We start from the raw sequence: 16,674 nt of genomic DNA, 5'->3' as shown, positions 1-16,674 counted from the left end.
AATAATATGCGGATAATGAATACCTTCTTCCGCAAGCGGGATAGCCGAAAGTGGACGTGGAGGAGCCCGAATGGCGAGACTAGAAATGAAATAGACCTTATACTCTGCGCTAACCCTGGCATCACACAAGATGTGGACGTGCTCGTCAAGGTGCGCTGCAGGGACGATAGGATGGTAAGAACTCGTATTAGCCTAGACTTGAGGAGGGAACGGAAGAAACTGGTACATAAGAAGCCGATCAATGAGTTAGCGGTAAGAGGGAACATATAGGAATTCCGGATCAAGCTACAGAATAGATATTCAGCTTTAGCTCAGGAAGAGGACCTTAGTGTTGAAGCAATTAACGACAATCTTATGGCCATCAATAAGGAGTGTGCAATAGAAGTTGGTGGTAACTCCGTTAGACAGGATATCAGTAAGCTATCGCAGGAGACGAAAGATCCGATCAAGAAACGCCAATGTATTATAGCCTCTAACCCTGCAGCTAGAATAGAACTGGCAGAACTTTCGAAGTTAATTAACAAGCGTAAGACAGCTGACATAAGGAAGTATAATATGGATTGAATTGAACATGCTCTCAGGAACGGAGAAAGCCTAAAAGCAGTGAAGAAGAAACTAGGAATAGGCAAGAGTAAGATGTATGCGTTAAGAGACAAAGCCGGTAATATCATTACTAATATGCATAAGATAGTTAAAGTGGCTGAGGAGTTCTACAGAGATTTATACAGTACCAGTGGCAGCCACGACAATAATGGAAGAGAGAATAGTCTAGAGGAATTTGAAATCCCACAAGTAACGCCGGAAGAAGTAGAGAAAGCCTTGGTAGCTATGCAAAGGGGGAAGGCAGCTGGGGAGGATCAGGTAACAGCATATTTGTTGAAGGATGGTGGGCAGATTGTTCTAGAAAAACTGGCCACTCTGTATACGCAACGCCTCATGACCTCGAGCGTACCGGAATCTTGGAAGAACGCTAACATAATCCTAATCCATAAAAAAGGGGACGCCAAAGACTTGCAAAATTATAGACCGATCAGCTTACTGTCCGTTGCCGACAAAGTATTTACCAAGGTAATTGCAAGTAGAATCAGGAACACCTTAGACTTCTGTCAACCAAAGGACCAAGGCTACTCAGCAATAGACCATATTCACACTATCATTCAGGGGATAGAGAAATGTGCAGAATATAACCGACCCTTATATATAGCTTTCATTGATTCAGAAATCAGAAGAATCAGAAGAATAAGAATGGGCTGGGGTGCGTTTGGCAGGCATTCTCAGATCATGAACAGCAGGTTGCCATTATCGCTCAAGAGAAAAGTCTATAATAGCTGTGTCTTACCAGTACTCACCTACGGGGCAGAAACCTGGAGGCTTACGAAAAGGGTTCTACTCAAATTGAGGACGACGCAACGAGCTATGGAAAGAAGAATGATAGGTGTAACGTTAAGGGATAAGAGAAGAGCAGATTGGGTGAGGGAACAAACGCGAGTTAATGACGTCTTAGGTGAAATCAAGAAAAAGAAATGGGCATGAGCAGGACATGTAATGAGGAGGGAAGATAACCGATGGTCATTAAGGGTTACGGACTGGATTCCAAGGGAATAGAAGCGTAGCAGGGGGCGGCAGAAAGTTAGGTGGGCGGATGAGGTTAAGTTTGCAGGGACAACATGGCCACAATTAGTACTTGACCGGGGTAGTTGGAGAAATATGGGAGAGGTCTTTACCCTGCAGTAGGCGTAACCAGGCTGATGATAATGATGATTGGAAGTGAATTGGTGCTGTGTGTACAGAAACAGAAGTAGTGATTACAGAGATTACACAGATTAGATTACAGAGCTCTTTAGAGGCCCTGTAACGCGGGTTTTGTCCTTTCTGGAGCGTTCGAGGGAGCCTCGCCGCTCCTTAGGCACTTAGTGCGCCGTGAGGATAGGTATAGTGTCCATTGGCTCTTGTGGGGCACCGGACACGCTCTCTTGCGAGCGAGAAATTAACCGAGAGAGTCCTGCCTCGGAGGGCAAGACCCCTGCGCCCACCAGCCCGAAGGTCGACAGGGCTGCCCGAGGGATTGAGCTGCGCCGGCTATTGCCGGCGCTGGAAGGTGCCGGGGAGGCTTAGGCAGCCTTGGCTGCGCCTACCTTCGAGGCCGCTATCAGTCCTGAGGGATCACTGCGTGTAGCGTAGGTTGCCGCAGATAACGTTTGTGGGGCCGGAAACCCAAGGGTATTTCAGTAAAACTTCATTTAGGCCTAGTTGATACTGCGCCAGTGTATGTCCTATCTTCCTTTTGTGGTTTGTCTTAGGTGTTTGCACTGTAATTTTAAGGTAAACCCAAGGGTAGCCTGGCCTGTTTGCTGGTTGAGTGGAGTAGGCTTACCTACGCCCACCCTTGGGGCAGAAACCAAAGGTACCAGCTCGCTGCGCGTGGGCTGGGCACTTGGCATTGGCCGCTGCGACGCCGCCCCCCGACCCGCCGCGTCAGCATAAGGTGTGCTGTGGAACGGTGAGCACCTTTTACGTGCTTCCTTGAAGGAAATGTTCTCGTGTACTTTTAGAGTGATAATTTGCTTTTCTTTTTTCCAGTTGGGACAAGATTTGGAGTATGCTGGATATTCACCATCACAGTTCATACGGTGAGGTGTCGCTTCACTCTTGTCTGAGGCGTGACCTTGCACTCCACATTTCGCACATGTGAGTCTACCACGGCAGCTCCGTGATCCGTGGCGAAATCTTTGGCATTGGAAGCACCTTCTTGGATTAGGGATGTATGGTCTGACAGCTATCTTTGTGTGTTCAATTTCGATTGTTCGTGGCAGATCGCAAGTCGCAAAGGTCAGGATTAGGTGCTTTGTAGGAATTTCCTTTTTTTCTCATCTGATAATTGTAACGTATCTAGCGCAGCGCTGCGCTAGATACGATACAATTATCGTTACAATCGTTATCGATATCGTTACCGATACAAGTATCGGGCGGTGCCGCAGGCAAGACATGACCAGAGGCTCCAAGCAAGGGGAGCGGAAACCGTCCCCGTTTATTCAACAGCCATGTATATTTACGCTAAGTGGGAGAGGGTGTGTTCCCTCACCACCATGTGTCATAGGCGATAACGATATCGGTCACGTCACACGTGCCGTAGGTGCGAAGCCAGCGCTACGCTAGATACGATAGAATAGCAGCTTGGGCTTGTTGGTTTTCCATCCTGCTAGTAACAGCGCAAAATATAGACAAGGGACGAGACAAGAAGACACCACAAGCGCTGACTTTCAACAACGTTTATTCCGAAAGAAACACGGCTTTTTATAAACATTGCCCTCATGTGTCGCAGTCACGTGATCGCACATCATGTGAAACAAGCACTTTTTTCTTTTATGCACTCAAGATAGCGGTTGCACGTGCAAAAGCTCAAGTTCTTTTTTTGTCAGTAACAAGGACGGCGTGCTAACGCATTGATCACGAAGTCTGGTAATCTCGGCTGCCTCAATTATCTCCCGGACCAGCTGGTCATTGTGTTTCTTCAGCACTTTACAGCGTCTAAATTCTGCGGCGCAATCTTTTGAGGGGCAATCCCTGATATGTATGCCTAGATTCCTGTTAGCCTGCTCGACGCTAAGTTTATGTTCCTTCAGTCTCTCATTTGTGCATCTAGAAGTTTGCCCTATATACCTTTTTCCACATTTCAGAGGTATTGAATACACAACAGCTTCTGCGCACTCCACAAAACGATTCTGGTGATTAGTCGTGCACCCTTCCTGCTTTATCGGCTCTTCAGCATTGACGCGTCGGCAGAGGCTTTTTAGTTTTTTTCGTTTTTTCGGGGCAGTAAGCACTACATTGACTCCAGCTTTTCGCCCAATCTTTTTCAGGCGGTGAGATAGGTTGTGCACGTATGGCAGGGCCACGGTCCGTCGTTTTTCTTTTGGCTTCTCGCTACCTGGCTCGCCATGGGCACGCTCGAGTTTTAGGTTCTTGCTCATTTTTTCCGCAACGGACACAAGAAGGTGCGACGGGTAACCAGCCCTAGTAAGCCGGTCAACCTGCCGACGAAAACTTTGTTCCATTGCGTGGATGCACGATTTTTTGAGCGCATTTGTTAGACAAAGGTTTGCAATTGCTCTCTTCACTAGTTTTGAATGCGCTGATTCGAATGGCAGTGGCGCCTTGTCGCCTCTGGGTTCATAGGCCCAGCAGACCTTCCCTTTGGAGAGCTCGAGCCGGAGATCAAGGAATCTCAAGGACCCTTGCGTGGGGACCTCGTGGGTAACAGCAAGCGGCTGAAGCGCATGACTAAAGCATGTTAGTGCCTCCGAAACTGCGTCATCTGAATTCATGCCAGAGCCATCACATAGAACCAAGTAATCGTCAACATACCGAAAGACTCCCCGGACGTTGGTTCTGGTTAGGGCGTTCTGAAGTAATCTATCTTTCTGGGCAAGAAACAAATCGCTAAGTACTGGCGCAATACATGACCCTATACAGACGCCGCGTTTCTGGAGGTACACATTCCCTTCCCACGTAACATAAGTGGATTTCAAGTATACAGAAAGGAGTTCCAGGAACCCACCGGTTGAAACCCCGGAGGCGTTCTGAAAAGCGACAGCACCGTGTGCATCTATACATTCTTCCACGCACTCCAAAATTTCATGTTGGGGGATCGAATAATATAAATCTTTAACATCTACAGAGCATGCTGCAAAGTCAGTGCTAGAATTGTCTTTTAAAAACCTTATTACAGCGTCTGAGGATTTCACCTGGTAAGGATCGTCAACAGTTAGTAGCTTTAGTTTTTCTTGCAAAAACAGGGCAATCGTTTTCTGCCAAGTGCCCTTCTCAGATACTATAACCCGCAGGGGCCACTCAGGTTTATGCGTTTTTACAGTGAAAAACATGTCAAGGGATGATTTTTTGCTAGTTTCGATGTTACGCACAAGGCGGTCGAGTTTGAGATTTCCGCATAGCTTCTTTGCAGCTGACTTTGCTTTTCGCAGAACAGACTTTTCATGACTGTTAAAAACAGAACTTATGGCCTCTAACGCCTTATATTGGTAGACGTCTTTCGGCATCACAGCGAAGCCCCCCTCCTTGTCAGAAGTAAGCAACGAGAGGGAATGTTCTTTCAAATACGTCACCACTTGTCGCACAGGTAGGCGGTTCGTGCCCATTTTGCAACGGGCAACCACGTCGACTCCGTCGGACAGGCACCTGGCACTTTCAGACTCTGGCCCTGCGCGCGCAACTCGTCGCACCATTGCCAGTAGTTCCGGTGTAGAAGTCCTCGGCTCGACGGCAAATTTAGGTCCATGACGTAGAACCTCCAGGATCGAGTGAGGCAGAGCCTCGACTCCGCTGGTATGGACACTGCTTCCAGGCGTCCGTGTTTCTGCTGCTCTTCGTTTCAGGGTAGTGTCGGTGCGCAGCTTCGCCAGGATGACGTTCCACAGAGCCTCGGTAGACCTGTCGATGACGCGCAACGTATCCCGCCATTGCCGGGTGCAGCTGGAGAGACGTAGGCGTAAACAGTCCCTGTACAGACGGGCCTGGCGGTACCATTCAGATTTTAGAATCTTCAGGCATCTTCGCCCGTGGCTATCAGAGGGTGCATGTCCTCCAAAGAGGGCAATTACTTCCGGCGGAAGAATCTTCATACGTGCGCAGAACGACATGGTTCTCGCTCGGCAGACAGCGTTGACAATGAGGGCAATGAGTGCTGGGAAGTCGAGAGTGAAACATCGAAAAGGGCCCGAGGTACTAGAAATGTTTATAGAGTGTAGAGTTTATAAAAAGCCGTGTTTCTTTCGGAATAAACGTTGTTGAAAGTCAGCGCTTGTGGTGTCTTCTTGTCTCGTCCCTTGTCTATATTTTGCGCTGTTACTAGCAGGATGGAAAACCAACAAGCCCAAGCTGCTATTCTAGCGAAATACATTTCTAGTACCTCGGGCCCTTTTCGATGTTTCACTCTCGACTTCCCAGCACTCATTGCCCTCATTGTCAACGCTGTCTGCCGAGCGAGAACCATGTCGTTCTGCGCACGTATGAAGATTCTTCCGCCGGAAGTAATTGCCCTCTTTGGAGGACATGCACCCTCTGATAGCCACGGGCGAAGATGCCTGAAGATTCTAAAATCTGAATGGTACCGCCAGGCCCGTCTGTACAGGGACTGTTTACGCCTACGTCTCTCCAGCTGCACCCGGCAATGGCGGGATACGTTGCGCGTCATCGACAGGTCTACCGAGGCTCTGTGGAACGTCATCCTGGCGAAGCTGCGCACCGACACTACCCTGAAACGAAGAGCAGCAGAAACACGGACGCCTGGAAGCAGTGTCCATACCAGCGGAGTCGAGGCTCTGCCTCACTCGATCCTGGAGGTTCTACGTCATGGACCTAAATTTGCCGTCGAGCCGAGGACTTCTACACCGGAACTACTGGCAATGGTGCGACGAGTTGCGCGCGCAGGGCCAGAGTCTGAAAGTGCCAGGTGCCTGTCCGACGGAGTCGACGTGGTTGCCCGTTGCAAAATGGGCACGAACCGCCTACCTGTGCGACAAGTGGTGACGTATTTGAAAGAACATTCCCTCTCGTTGCTTACTTCTGACAAGGAGGGGGGCTTCGCTGTGATGCCGAAAGACGTCTACCAATATAAGGCGTTAGAGGCCATAAGTTCTGTTTTTAACAGTCATGAAAAGTCTGTTCTGCGAAAAGCAAAGTCAGCTGCAAAGAAGCTATGCGGAAATCTCAAACTCGACCGCCTTGTGCGTAACATCGAAACTAGCAAAAAATCATCCCTTGACATGTTTTTCACTGTAAAAACGCATAAACCTGAGTGGCCCCTGCGGGTTATAGTATCTGAGAAGGGCACTTGGCAGAAAACGATTGCCCTGTTTTTGCAAGAAAAACTAAAGCTACTAACTGTTGACGATCCTTACCAGGTGAAATCCTCAGACGCTGTAATAAGGTTTTTAAAAGACAATTCTAGCACTGACTTTGCAGCATGCTCTGTAGATGTTAAAGATTTATATTATTCGATCCCCCAACATGAAATTTTGGAGTGCGTGGAAGAATGTATAGATGCACACGGTGCTGTCGCTTTTCAGAACGCCTCCGGGGTTTCAACCGGTGGGTTCCTGGAACTCCTTTCTGTATACTTGAAATCCACTTATGTTACGTGGGAAGGGAATGTGTACCTCCAGAAACGCGGCGTCTGTATAGGGTCATGTATTGCGCCAGTACTTAGCGATTTGTTTCTTGCCCAGAAAGATAGATTACTTCAGAACGCCCTAACCAGAACCAACGTCCGGGGAGTCTTTCGGTATGTTGACGATTACTTGGTTCTATGTGATGGCTCTGGCACGAATTCAGATGACGCAGTTTCGGAGGCACTAACATGCTTTAGTCATGCGCTTCAGCCGCTTGCTGTTACCCACGAGGTCCCCACGCAAGGGTCCTTGAGATTCCTTGATCTCCGGCTCGAGCTCTCCAAAGGGAAGGTCTGCTGGGCCTATGAACCCAGAGGCGACAAGGCGCCACTGCCATTCGAATCAGCGCATTCAAAACTAGTGAAGAGAGCAATTGCAAACCTTTGTCTAACAAATGCGCTCAAAAAATCGTGCATCCACGCAATGGAACAAAGTTTTCGTCGGCAGGTTGACCGGCTTACTAGGGCTGGTTACCCGTCGCACCTTCTTGTGTCCGTTGCGGGAAAAATGAGCAAGAACCTAAAACTCGAGCGTGCCCATGGCGAGCCAGGTAGCGAGAAGCCAAAAGAAAAACGACGGACCGTGGCCCTGCCATACGTGCACAACCTATCTCACCGCCTGAAAAAGATTGGGCGAAAAGCTGGAGTCAATGTAGTGCTTACTGCCCCGAAAAAACGAAAAAAACTAAAAAGCCTCTGCCGACGCGTCAATGCTGAAGAGCCGATAAAGCAGGAAGGGTGCACGACTAATCACCAGAATCGTTTTGTGGAGTGCGCAGAAGCCGTTGTGTATTCAATACCTCTGAAATGTGGAAAAAGGTATATAGGGCAAACTTCTAGATGCACAAATGAGAGACTGAAGGAACATAAACTTAGCGTCGAGCAGGCTAACAGGAATCTAGGCATACATATCAGGGATTGCCCCTCAAAAGATTGCGCCGCAGAATTTAGACGCTGTAAAGTGCTGAAGAAACACAATGACCAGCTGGTCCGGGAGATAATTGAGGCAGCCGAGATTACCAGACTTCGTGATCAATGCGTTAGCACGCCGTCCTTGTTACTGACAAAAAAAGAACTTGAGCTTTTGCACGTGCAACCGCTATCTTGAGTGCATAAAAGAAAAAAGTGCTTGTTTCACATGATGTGCGATCACGTGACTGCGACACATGAGGGCAATGTTTATAAAAAGCCGTGTTTCTTTCGGAATAAACGTTGTTGAAAGTCAGCGCTTGTGGTGTCTTCTTGTCTCGTCCCTTGTCTATATTTTGCGCTGTTACTAGCAGGCTAGATACGATACATCCCCTTTTCTTTCAAAGGAGCAAAAAAGAAACAGGAATGAACATTAGTAGAAACGAACATTGACACCGCGATTTAGGGAACTTGCACAAAGCTTCGATTATAAGGAAGCCTCTGTGGGGGCCTTCGTTCTCGGGTTGACCTTCTGAACGCAGGTTCTTGGTTCTGCTGCAAGCATGCAGGAGCGTTGTATGAGGCGGGAATGTGGCCAGTTATGGCCGGTGACTCGGCGGCATTGTTGATGCTTGGTTTCAGGGGCGGCTTCGGGCGAATTTTACGGTAGCATCCAAAAGGTAGTAGATTTGCTTGCGCTCCTGTGTCGACCTTGAATTCAAGTGGTACGTTCTTGATTTGGCCCACAACTGTCCAGTCGTGTTGGTTTGCTGCGCAGCTTGACACGTCGAGAATGTCGAAGTTATCTTCACCGCCCTGAAGTTCGCCAATATGGGCAAATCGTCTGCAGCAGATAGCAAAGTGGTTGGGGCGTTGACATTTGCGACATGCTTTCCGGAATGCAGGATACCTTCGTGGCGGATGCATACGTGCGCACTTAGGACACTTGTAATGCCTGGGCAACTCGCTTTGTTTACTTGGGTATTCCTTACGCATCGCGTCGACGCGGCTTTCGTCCCTGCCCAAACATTTTGTTGCGCTGCCGTCACTTCAGCTGCTTCAGCAACCTGCTCAGCCTTCAGTAAATTCAGCGTAGTGTCCCGCAGCAACCTTTCTCTAAGTTTCTCGTCGTTCGTTCCATAAACAATTTGGTCCCTAATCATTGCGTCCATTTGGGAGCCAAAGTTGCATGCTCGAGCTTGGTTCTTTAAGTCTCGCAAAAAAGGTTCGAAAAGCTCACCAGGGGCCTGGACTCGCGTACGGAAAACGTAGCGCTCATGGACTTCGTTCTGCTGAGCCGCACAATATGCATCGAACTTCGCAACGACAGTGGCGTAGTCATTCCTGCTCTCGTCTTCGCCAAAGCTGAACGTGTTGAAGATCTCAAATCCACAAATAAATTCAAATGTGCGATTATTTTGTTGTAGTTACTGTGCTAAGGGAAGCATTATGATCTTTGTAACGTGGCTATGGGATGCATCATTTTCATGCACTGGTTATATATACATTTTTTATTATCTTTGTTGCATTGTTATTACCTTGTAAACAGTATTACCCCTCCTGCATGGGCCAGTATGTTGACCTGCAGTATGAATAAATAAATAAATGAATAAATCTCGATGGCTTGCTCGCCTGCAACGCTCAGCAGAAGTGCTGTCTTGCATGATTCCGTTCAAGGCTTGCCGGTTGGCTGTTCTGACGCGGCGAGAAAAAATTCGAACCTTTGCTTGAATGCCTGCCAGTTCTCGGCAATTTCACCAGCCGAGCTCAGCGGGCCTGGTGGCTTGAGGAAGTCCATGGGGCTGGTCTTGTAGTATAATCGTCGGCTCACCAAGACTGGACGTCGGCGTTCATCCCACTTCTGACACCATGTATCGGGCGGTGCCGCAGGCAAGACATGACCAGAGGCTCCAGGCAAGGGGAGCGGAAAGCGTCCCCGTTTATTCAACCGCCGTGTATATATGGACTAAGTGGGATAGGGTGTGTTCCCTCACCGCCATGTGTCATGGGCGATACAGATATCGGTCACATCACACGTGCCGTAGGTGCGAAGCCAGCGCTGCGCTAGATACGATACAATAATGATGCGCTGTACGTTGGTTACATTTCGCTCTTTCCAGCCATCCAATAGTTCTGTCTCGGACAAGTCGTTCAGATCTACATCAGACACACTCCGTGTGCTGTATTCATAGACCGATGAGGTGAAACGGTGACAGGAATAATGTCTCCAAATGCTACAAGTTCGTTTAGCTTAGCGTGCTGTTCTTTGTTATGGATCTCAAGCAGGAGCTCGCCGCTCGCCATTTTGGTTACCTTATATGGGCCGAGGGCGTCAGTCAAGCCTTTCGCAGCAAGAAATGGGGATACCGTTTGAGATGGTGTTTCAGTTTTTTCGCTGTACACAACTTGAAAGCAGGGGAAAATTTCTTTCGGTGTGAACAGGCTTAGAATTTCACCGGTGCGTCCCCTCTTTTGAGGGTGACGATCAAGTAGACGTGGAAAAGCAGGTGTTCCCATAACACTTCCGCCATTTTCGGTGGCAATAGCGGCCACCCACCATGGAGCCCCCCCCCCCTCCAACTAGGGGACGCTGTAGCACCAAGGAGGTTAAAGAAAAACTGCAATTTTTCTTCAACCTCCTTGTGTAGCACTTAACATGTACGGCTGCAGACGTCAGCCGTGCATTGCTGTTATAACTTAATATAACATACCCCAGAGAGGGCGTATACACAAGGTTAACCCAAGCCGCATACGAAAATGTAGAAGTAACAGAAGAACAGAGAAGACAGCACAGTTAAGAAAGTATACAGGCAAGAAAAAGTTCGGAGAGGGGGACAGGAAAAGGCAACTACCGATTTCCCCCGGGTGTGTCAGTCCGGGTGTGCCGTCTACGTGAAGCCGAGGCCAAAGAGGTGTGTTGCCTCCGCCGAGGGGCCGTAAAGGTCCAGACACTCGGCATCGGCTCAACCCCCAGAATCCCCCTTTCCCCAGACACGGCTAAGCCGCGCACGGCTACACGCGGGAGGGTCCAACCCTCGTGTGCTCGGATACGTGGTGTCGCAACACATCAAACGCCTGCTGACGCAGATGCCTCTGCGGGGTTCCCGGCTGCAGAAGTGGCGAGAAGGATAAGAACCAGTCCATGCGTCCTTTATTTTTCCCTCCCAGTGATCAGCATCTCCATTAGGCGTGGAATAAAGCCAATCAACGTGCTAATAAACAAATATCTTCAAAGTCCAAGGTATGCAATCTACATCTTCACGAGCAAGACCTTCTGAATGGCTACGTGCATGTTATCAATGGACAGATTTTCACAAGCCGCAAGGCGACTGCCGACGCCGACGAAAATTGTCAGCTGCACCCACGCATGTAAAACGGAACGCCTATAAGACTCTAGTAAGACCCATTCTTGAGTATAGCGCCATAGTTTGGAACCCCCATCAGTCTTATCTCAAAACGAAACTTGAAAGAATTCAAAACCTATAGCACTCCGTTTTATTTATTCCCGTTAGTCCCGCTACGATAGCGTGACACTTATCCGTAAGAGGGCTAGCTAGCATCTTGACGTTAGAATGCCGACGACTGACTACATGTATGGAATTTCTTTTCCTGTTATCATGATTGCATCAGCATAACTAAACATGCGTACCTAAAGCCACCTCATCACCGCTCCAAAAGAATCAACCACGACATGTGCATACGACCATTTGCTGCTAGATGTGATTTATTCAAATTTTCTTTTTTTCCTCGATCCATAGAACTATGGAATAACCTGCCCCACCATATTGTGAATGATGTGTCACTTGACGTTTTTGTTGCGAATGTTGAATCTTTCTTTGAAGAGCAGTCCCTTTTGTAAATCTGTTGTAGCCATAGCTTTCTTGATTATTAGTCATGAATTGTATGATTCTACAGCACTGCACACTTTATTCGATTATTTATATAAGTTATGTGTCTTTTCATTCATGTTCCGGAAGCACCAAACCTGTTGTACCACCTATTGTTCATTCCACACCTCTCGGAGCCTGAGAAAGGCTCACAGTAATATGAAATAAAAATAAAAAAATAAATAAGTCATGACTCTCTTGAGGGTGCCGTCCCCAAAGTGTTTCCAAACCTTCCATCGTACCTGCCTAAACCTTCAAAAAAGAAGTGAAAGAGAAGGATGGATAATCTCAAATTTAACTGATCGCGCTGAAGTGCCGCTTCGTGGAGATGGTGGCACGGATGCCTGAAATGAGCGGGATACTGATTATATTCCTGAAGCTGTGCAAGAATCGAGTAACATTCAGTGTGTCCTGCCACCACCATTGTGGTACAAAGTCACAGTTGAGGGCAGCGACGACGCATCATCGCATTTTTCAAACTTGAAGCTGTTGGAAGACGGCTGGAAACCGAAAAATGCGTGGAGGTAGAAGACGAGAAAGCGGCTACGACAAGTGCTTTTGGCTTGTCAGTCGCGGCATTTTCGAGCGTGAGCGTTGCCACCGCAATTGCCTGACATCGTTCATAAATACTGTACACTAGCTTAACGTCTGTCAAGGATTAAAAACGAAGGGCAAAAACCAAATATCCGATAAATGCAAGGTTCTGTCTACAGGGCCGACATATGTCTGCCGTGCCGCACTCAAAGAAAAAGCAGCTGGCACAAACCACTCGCAGGCAAAATATGATGCAAATGAAACAAGATAAACTCAAAACCTTGCAAAAAAGGCCATCAGAGCTGCGGCAGTGAGGGCTTCCTTTATGAGAAACATTGAAGCCTAAAACAGCAACTCACAAACGAACCAACCCTCGAAATCACACAAGCACAAATACCAAAGTGAAACAGCTAGCATTTGAAACATCCTTGCATCAAGTGAAAGCGAAAGGCCCTCAAGGCATCAGATACTCTAGAATGTGGGTTACAAATTGCCTGCTTCTTCGCATTGCCAGTCCGAAGGCATACAATCTCCTGTGCAACATGAACTTGCGTCCACTCCCAACCTGCAGCCGTCTGAACCAAGTTCTCTTTGGTGTGCCCTGTGAGTACAGGTACAATTATATTGCTCTGAAAGAGCAATGAAGGCCTTTCTTGAAAGATGTACATCATTTTAAAAGGTCTGGCACACTTATCCTTGACGGAATTGAGCTCCAAGAGTCGATTGGATTCCATGAGTAAACATACAAATTCGATGCCTTTTTGGAATTTCGAAATATTGTAGGGCAACGGACACCTGCTGCAGTTGACCACGCTCTCGTGATGATCTTTATCCCACTGTTCCATATGTGGGTGCAGCCAATTGCCGGTTTTCCGACTACAGGTTTGTGCCAGGCATTGTGCTAGGAAAGATAGCAATCGAGTATGCTTTGTAGCTTAAGATGCATGAGGCATCTGTTGTTGCTGTCGTGAGCGATTGTGCAAGCAACAACAGATTTATGTGGGCTCATCTGGGAGTGTCGGGCAAGATTTCAGAGCCCATCAACAAAACACCTCAACCATCACTTGAAATAGGACTCTTTCTGCACTTCCTGTGTGATGTGCCACACATGTTTAAGTGCTTGCGTATCTATGTCTTGTCACACACGTCTGGAGGTAATATTCGTGTTCATCTAACATTATAAATGTTACTCCTGTACACTATTGTGATATTACTAAGCATTAATTTCTTTTAGGCAGGCTTTGACTGCATCAACTTTAAGCATTTCCAACCCCTTTAGAGACCGTAAAAGACCAACAGCTAAAAGTTGCGCCCAAGTTGACAGGCTCTAATGTAAATCCAGAAAATCTGGAGAAGATGAATGTGGGACTTGCAACACAGGTACAAAACCAATATTGTGTTTGCTGTATTAAAAAGCATGATTTCTTTTAATTCAGAGAGTATGCCATACCAAGAAGGAATAAACAGTTTTTATGTTTATTTTTTTTAATGGAGCGAAATATCTTAACCCATAGTTTTCTACTTTACTTTCAGTTGTACAGCAGAATTGTTGCCACTGGCTGGTAATTCTGCAGAGAGGCTGCAGAATTGTGCAAGGCTCTTTTTGAAGGCACAGAAAACCTCACCAATGTGATAATCAAGCTGTTTTGACGAATTAAATGCAAAATGTCTAGCCACCGATGTAAGCAAGGACATATCGCATATTGAGGTAGAAATTATATCCCTTTGTTAAAATCCAGTGTATTTGTACGTGCGTGCGTTGACGTATTATATGTCGTTCTACATTGTGGCAGGTCAAAAACTTTCTGGAAATGTTCAATGCAACACAAACAAACTGTGTTGAAAAAAACACAAACCTTTTTGCATCGCAAATGAGCACCGAATCCCTACGCGTGACAATAAGGATGTCCATTCTGGATGTTATCACATTTCTGCACTAGAAGGATGTGAGATGCATACTCTCAGCAAAGCTCAACCAGGACCAACTGGAGGTATTTGTTGTTTTTTTGTGTGTTTTTTTACGTGTCATTTCACCCTAAGAGATGACATTTGTTTTGTTTTGCACTGTAAACAAATTCAAGAAAACTATCTGTGGTGAGCCGCCATCCTTAACTGAAGCCTTTTGTGCCTGGTGCACTGAAGAATCCATCAAGTGCCCGTACCTCTTACTGTCAGTCATCGAGAGTGTAATGGAAAGACAAACAAGGTGAAACAGAGTGTTTGGAAACTTGTTCTCATGGGCAGTAAATGAACTGTCCAACAACTGCGTCAGTCACGTTGTGTGAGCAGTGCATTTGGAGGACTTAAGGGCCCGCATCATTATATTTCATCTGACGGCACGAATGCATTTTTATACGAAATCCTTGCACCATCACCAAAGCTGTAGCATACAAGTAAAGTCCGCGAGAAAACATGCAAAGCCGCTGTAGTTCCATGTAAAGCTCGTCTACCTTTTGTGCAAGAAATTCAACCCTACCATGTGTGCGGGTTTGAAATAAAGTCCTGTTCAACGGTCATCAGTCCTGCTTCTATAATTGCAATAGTGAAGTCGCAACTAAATTAGTCTTTCTAACACTTTAGTGCACTTTCAGTTAGGAAATAACGTAAAGTTCTAGCTTACACCAACTAATCTGCATCTGCATGCGATGTTGCTGTCGGCACTACTTGATGCCGACAGCATCGTTGTATTCATTCATGCTGGAATGTAATATATACGTAATGAAAAAAAAATGAGCCTAAAGCTCAGACGACGAGAGTGCTCGGGTATGGCGCAGATCTCGTAGCAAAATCTGCATCGGAGGCTGCTCAGCAACGGTCCGAGTCTAATGTTTCGTACGGTTTTCTGTCGCTTGACAGCATGCAGGTGAGTGCTGATAAACTTATTACAAAGCTATGTTGGAATATAAAACGCCTAGCAGACGTAGCATGCCTTGAAGCGCACGTTAAAAGGGGCGCCTGACGCACGTAGCGAAGGGGACGAAGCCACTGTGAGGCGCAAGATGGAGCGGTGGCGCCACTTGGCGGCAATTCCAGAGCTGGAGACACTGGCGACAATGAAGCAGGCAGATGGTTGTAAAACTGATCCTGAAGCTCTATTCTCGACACGCGTGGAGGAAGGAAACTGAGGAGAGGCCCTACCCCCTCCGCGCGCTAGGAGAAAAGTGTGGAGGAAGTGACGTAGTACGTTCTCTTTTTTTGCTCATTTTTTATTTCTTTGTCGTAGCGGCCACGCCTTTCGGGCCACAATGGCCAGTTTGTTTTGGTTCTGTGCACTCACACGTGTTGCTCCGTAGATTTCGTACTGTGGCAAAGGCGCCGTGCGGGCAGGTTTGCGTTGGTCTTCGTGTTTTGTTGCGCTGCGTTATCTGGACTGTGTTCTCCAGGATGTTGCTGTGGCCAGGTGGGACAGGAGGAACTAAAATTCGTGAAATGAACGCGCATGCATCGCTGTACGCAATGTACTGCGCCATGGCAATGGATACGGACGAAGGAATATCTGCGGGAAATTTCGCCCTTTTTCGCGGAATCATGCTAACGTGCTAACGATTGCTTAGTATTGCTGCGGAGCGCGCTGGCCCGAGCAGCACGGTTGCGCGCGGCGCGGTGTGGTTTCGCGAGAAATGTAAACAAGAGAGGAGAGCTGGCCCGATAGGCGGAGCAACGCCATGAGCAACGCCGACTTCCGGCTTCACTTTAGCTTCATAAAGAGTGACGTCAGGGCCTCTGGCCGATCCACACGACGGACCAAGTCCGCGGGCCCATCGGTCACGTGATGCGACGTCACGGCCCGCCGCGGTCCGGTTCGGCTCAGGGCCGGTATTTTGTAGCGATGCCTTTTCCTACTCTATGCTTTTTCACGTTTTTCGCGGTTGGCCAGTGGTCAGAGCGACGGTCTGCCCACATTATCAACGGGATCGGATGGTCGTGTGTGGTGAATGATAAGAATAGCATAGAATAAGGCATAAGGCATCGCTACAAAATAGCGGCCCAGAGCACATCACGGAGGAAGGAAACTAAGGAGACGCCCTGACGTCACTCTTTGTGAAGCAAAAGTGAAGCCGGAAGTTGGCGTTGCTCATGGCGATGCTCCGCCTTTCGGGCCACCCTCCTCTCTTGTTTACATCTTTCGCGAAACCACGCCGCGCTGCGCGTGGTTTC

General features: G+C 47.7%; 1 protein-coding gene across 1 annotated transcript in view; it reads right to left on the bottom strand.

The window, feature by feature from the left end:
* LOC139047593 (uncharacterized) overlaps positions 1-9,893 on the bottom strand; it is a 40,461-nt gene extending 30,568 nt beyond the window's left edge. Inside the window, exons 1-3 of the mRNA XM_070521599.1 lie at positions 9,817-9,893; positions 9,336-9,460; positions 7,376-7,489 (exon numbers count right to left, since the gene is read on the bottom strand). Coding sequence (XP_070377700.1) covers positions 7,376-7,489; positions 9,336-9,460; positions 9,817-9,893 — 316 coding nt within the window. The remainder of the gene's footprint in view (positions 1-7,375; positions 7,490-9,335; positions 9,461-9,816) is intronic.
* Positions 9,894-16,674: the final 6,781 nt, after the last annotated feature.

Source organism: Dermacentor albipictus, chromosome 1 (assembly GCF_038994185.2).
Source record: "Dermacentor albipictus isolate Rhodes 1998 colony chromosome 1, USDA_Dalb.pri_finalv2, whole genome shotgun sequence".
In the NCBI taxonomy this organism is placed as follows: Eukaryota; Metazoa; Arthropoda; class Arachnida; order Ixodida; family Ixodidae; genus Dermacentor; species Dermacentor albipictus.
The sequence above is the reverse complement of the archived record's forward strand: the minus strand, read 5'-3'. Positions and strand labels throughout refer to the sequence as shown.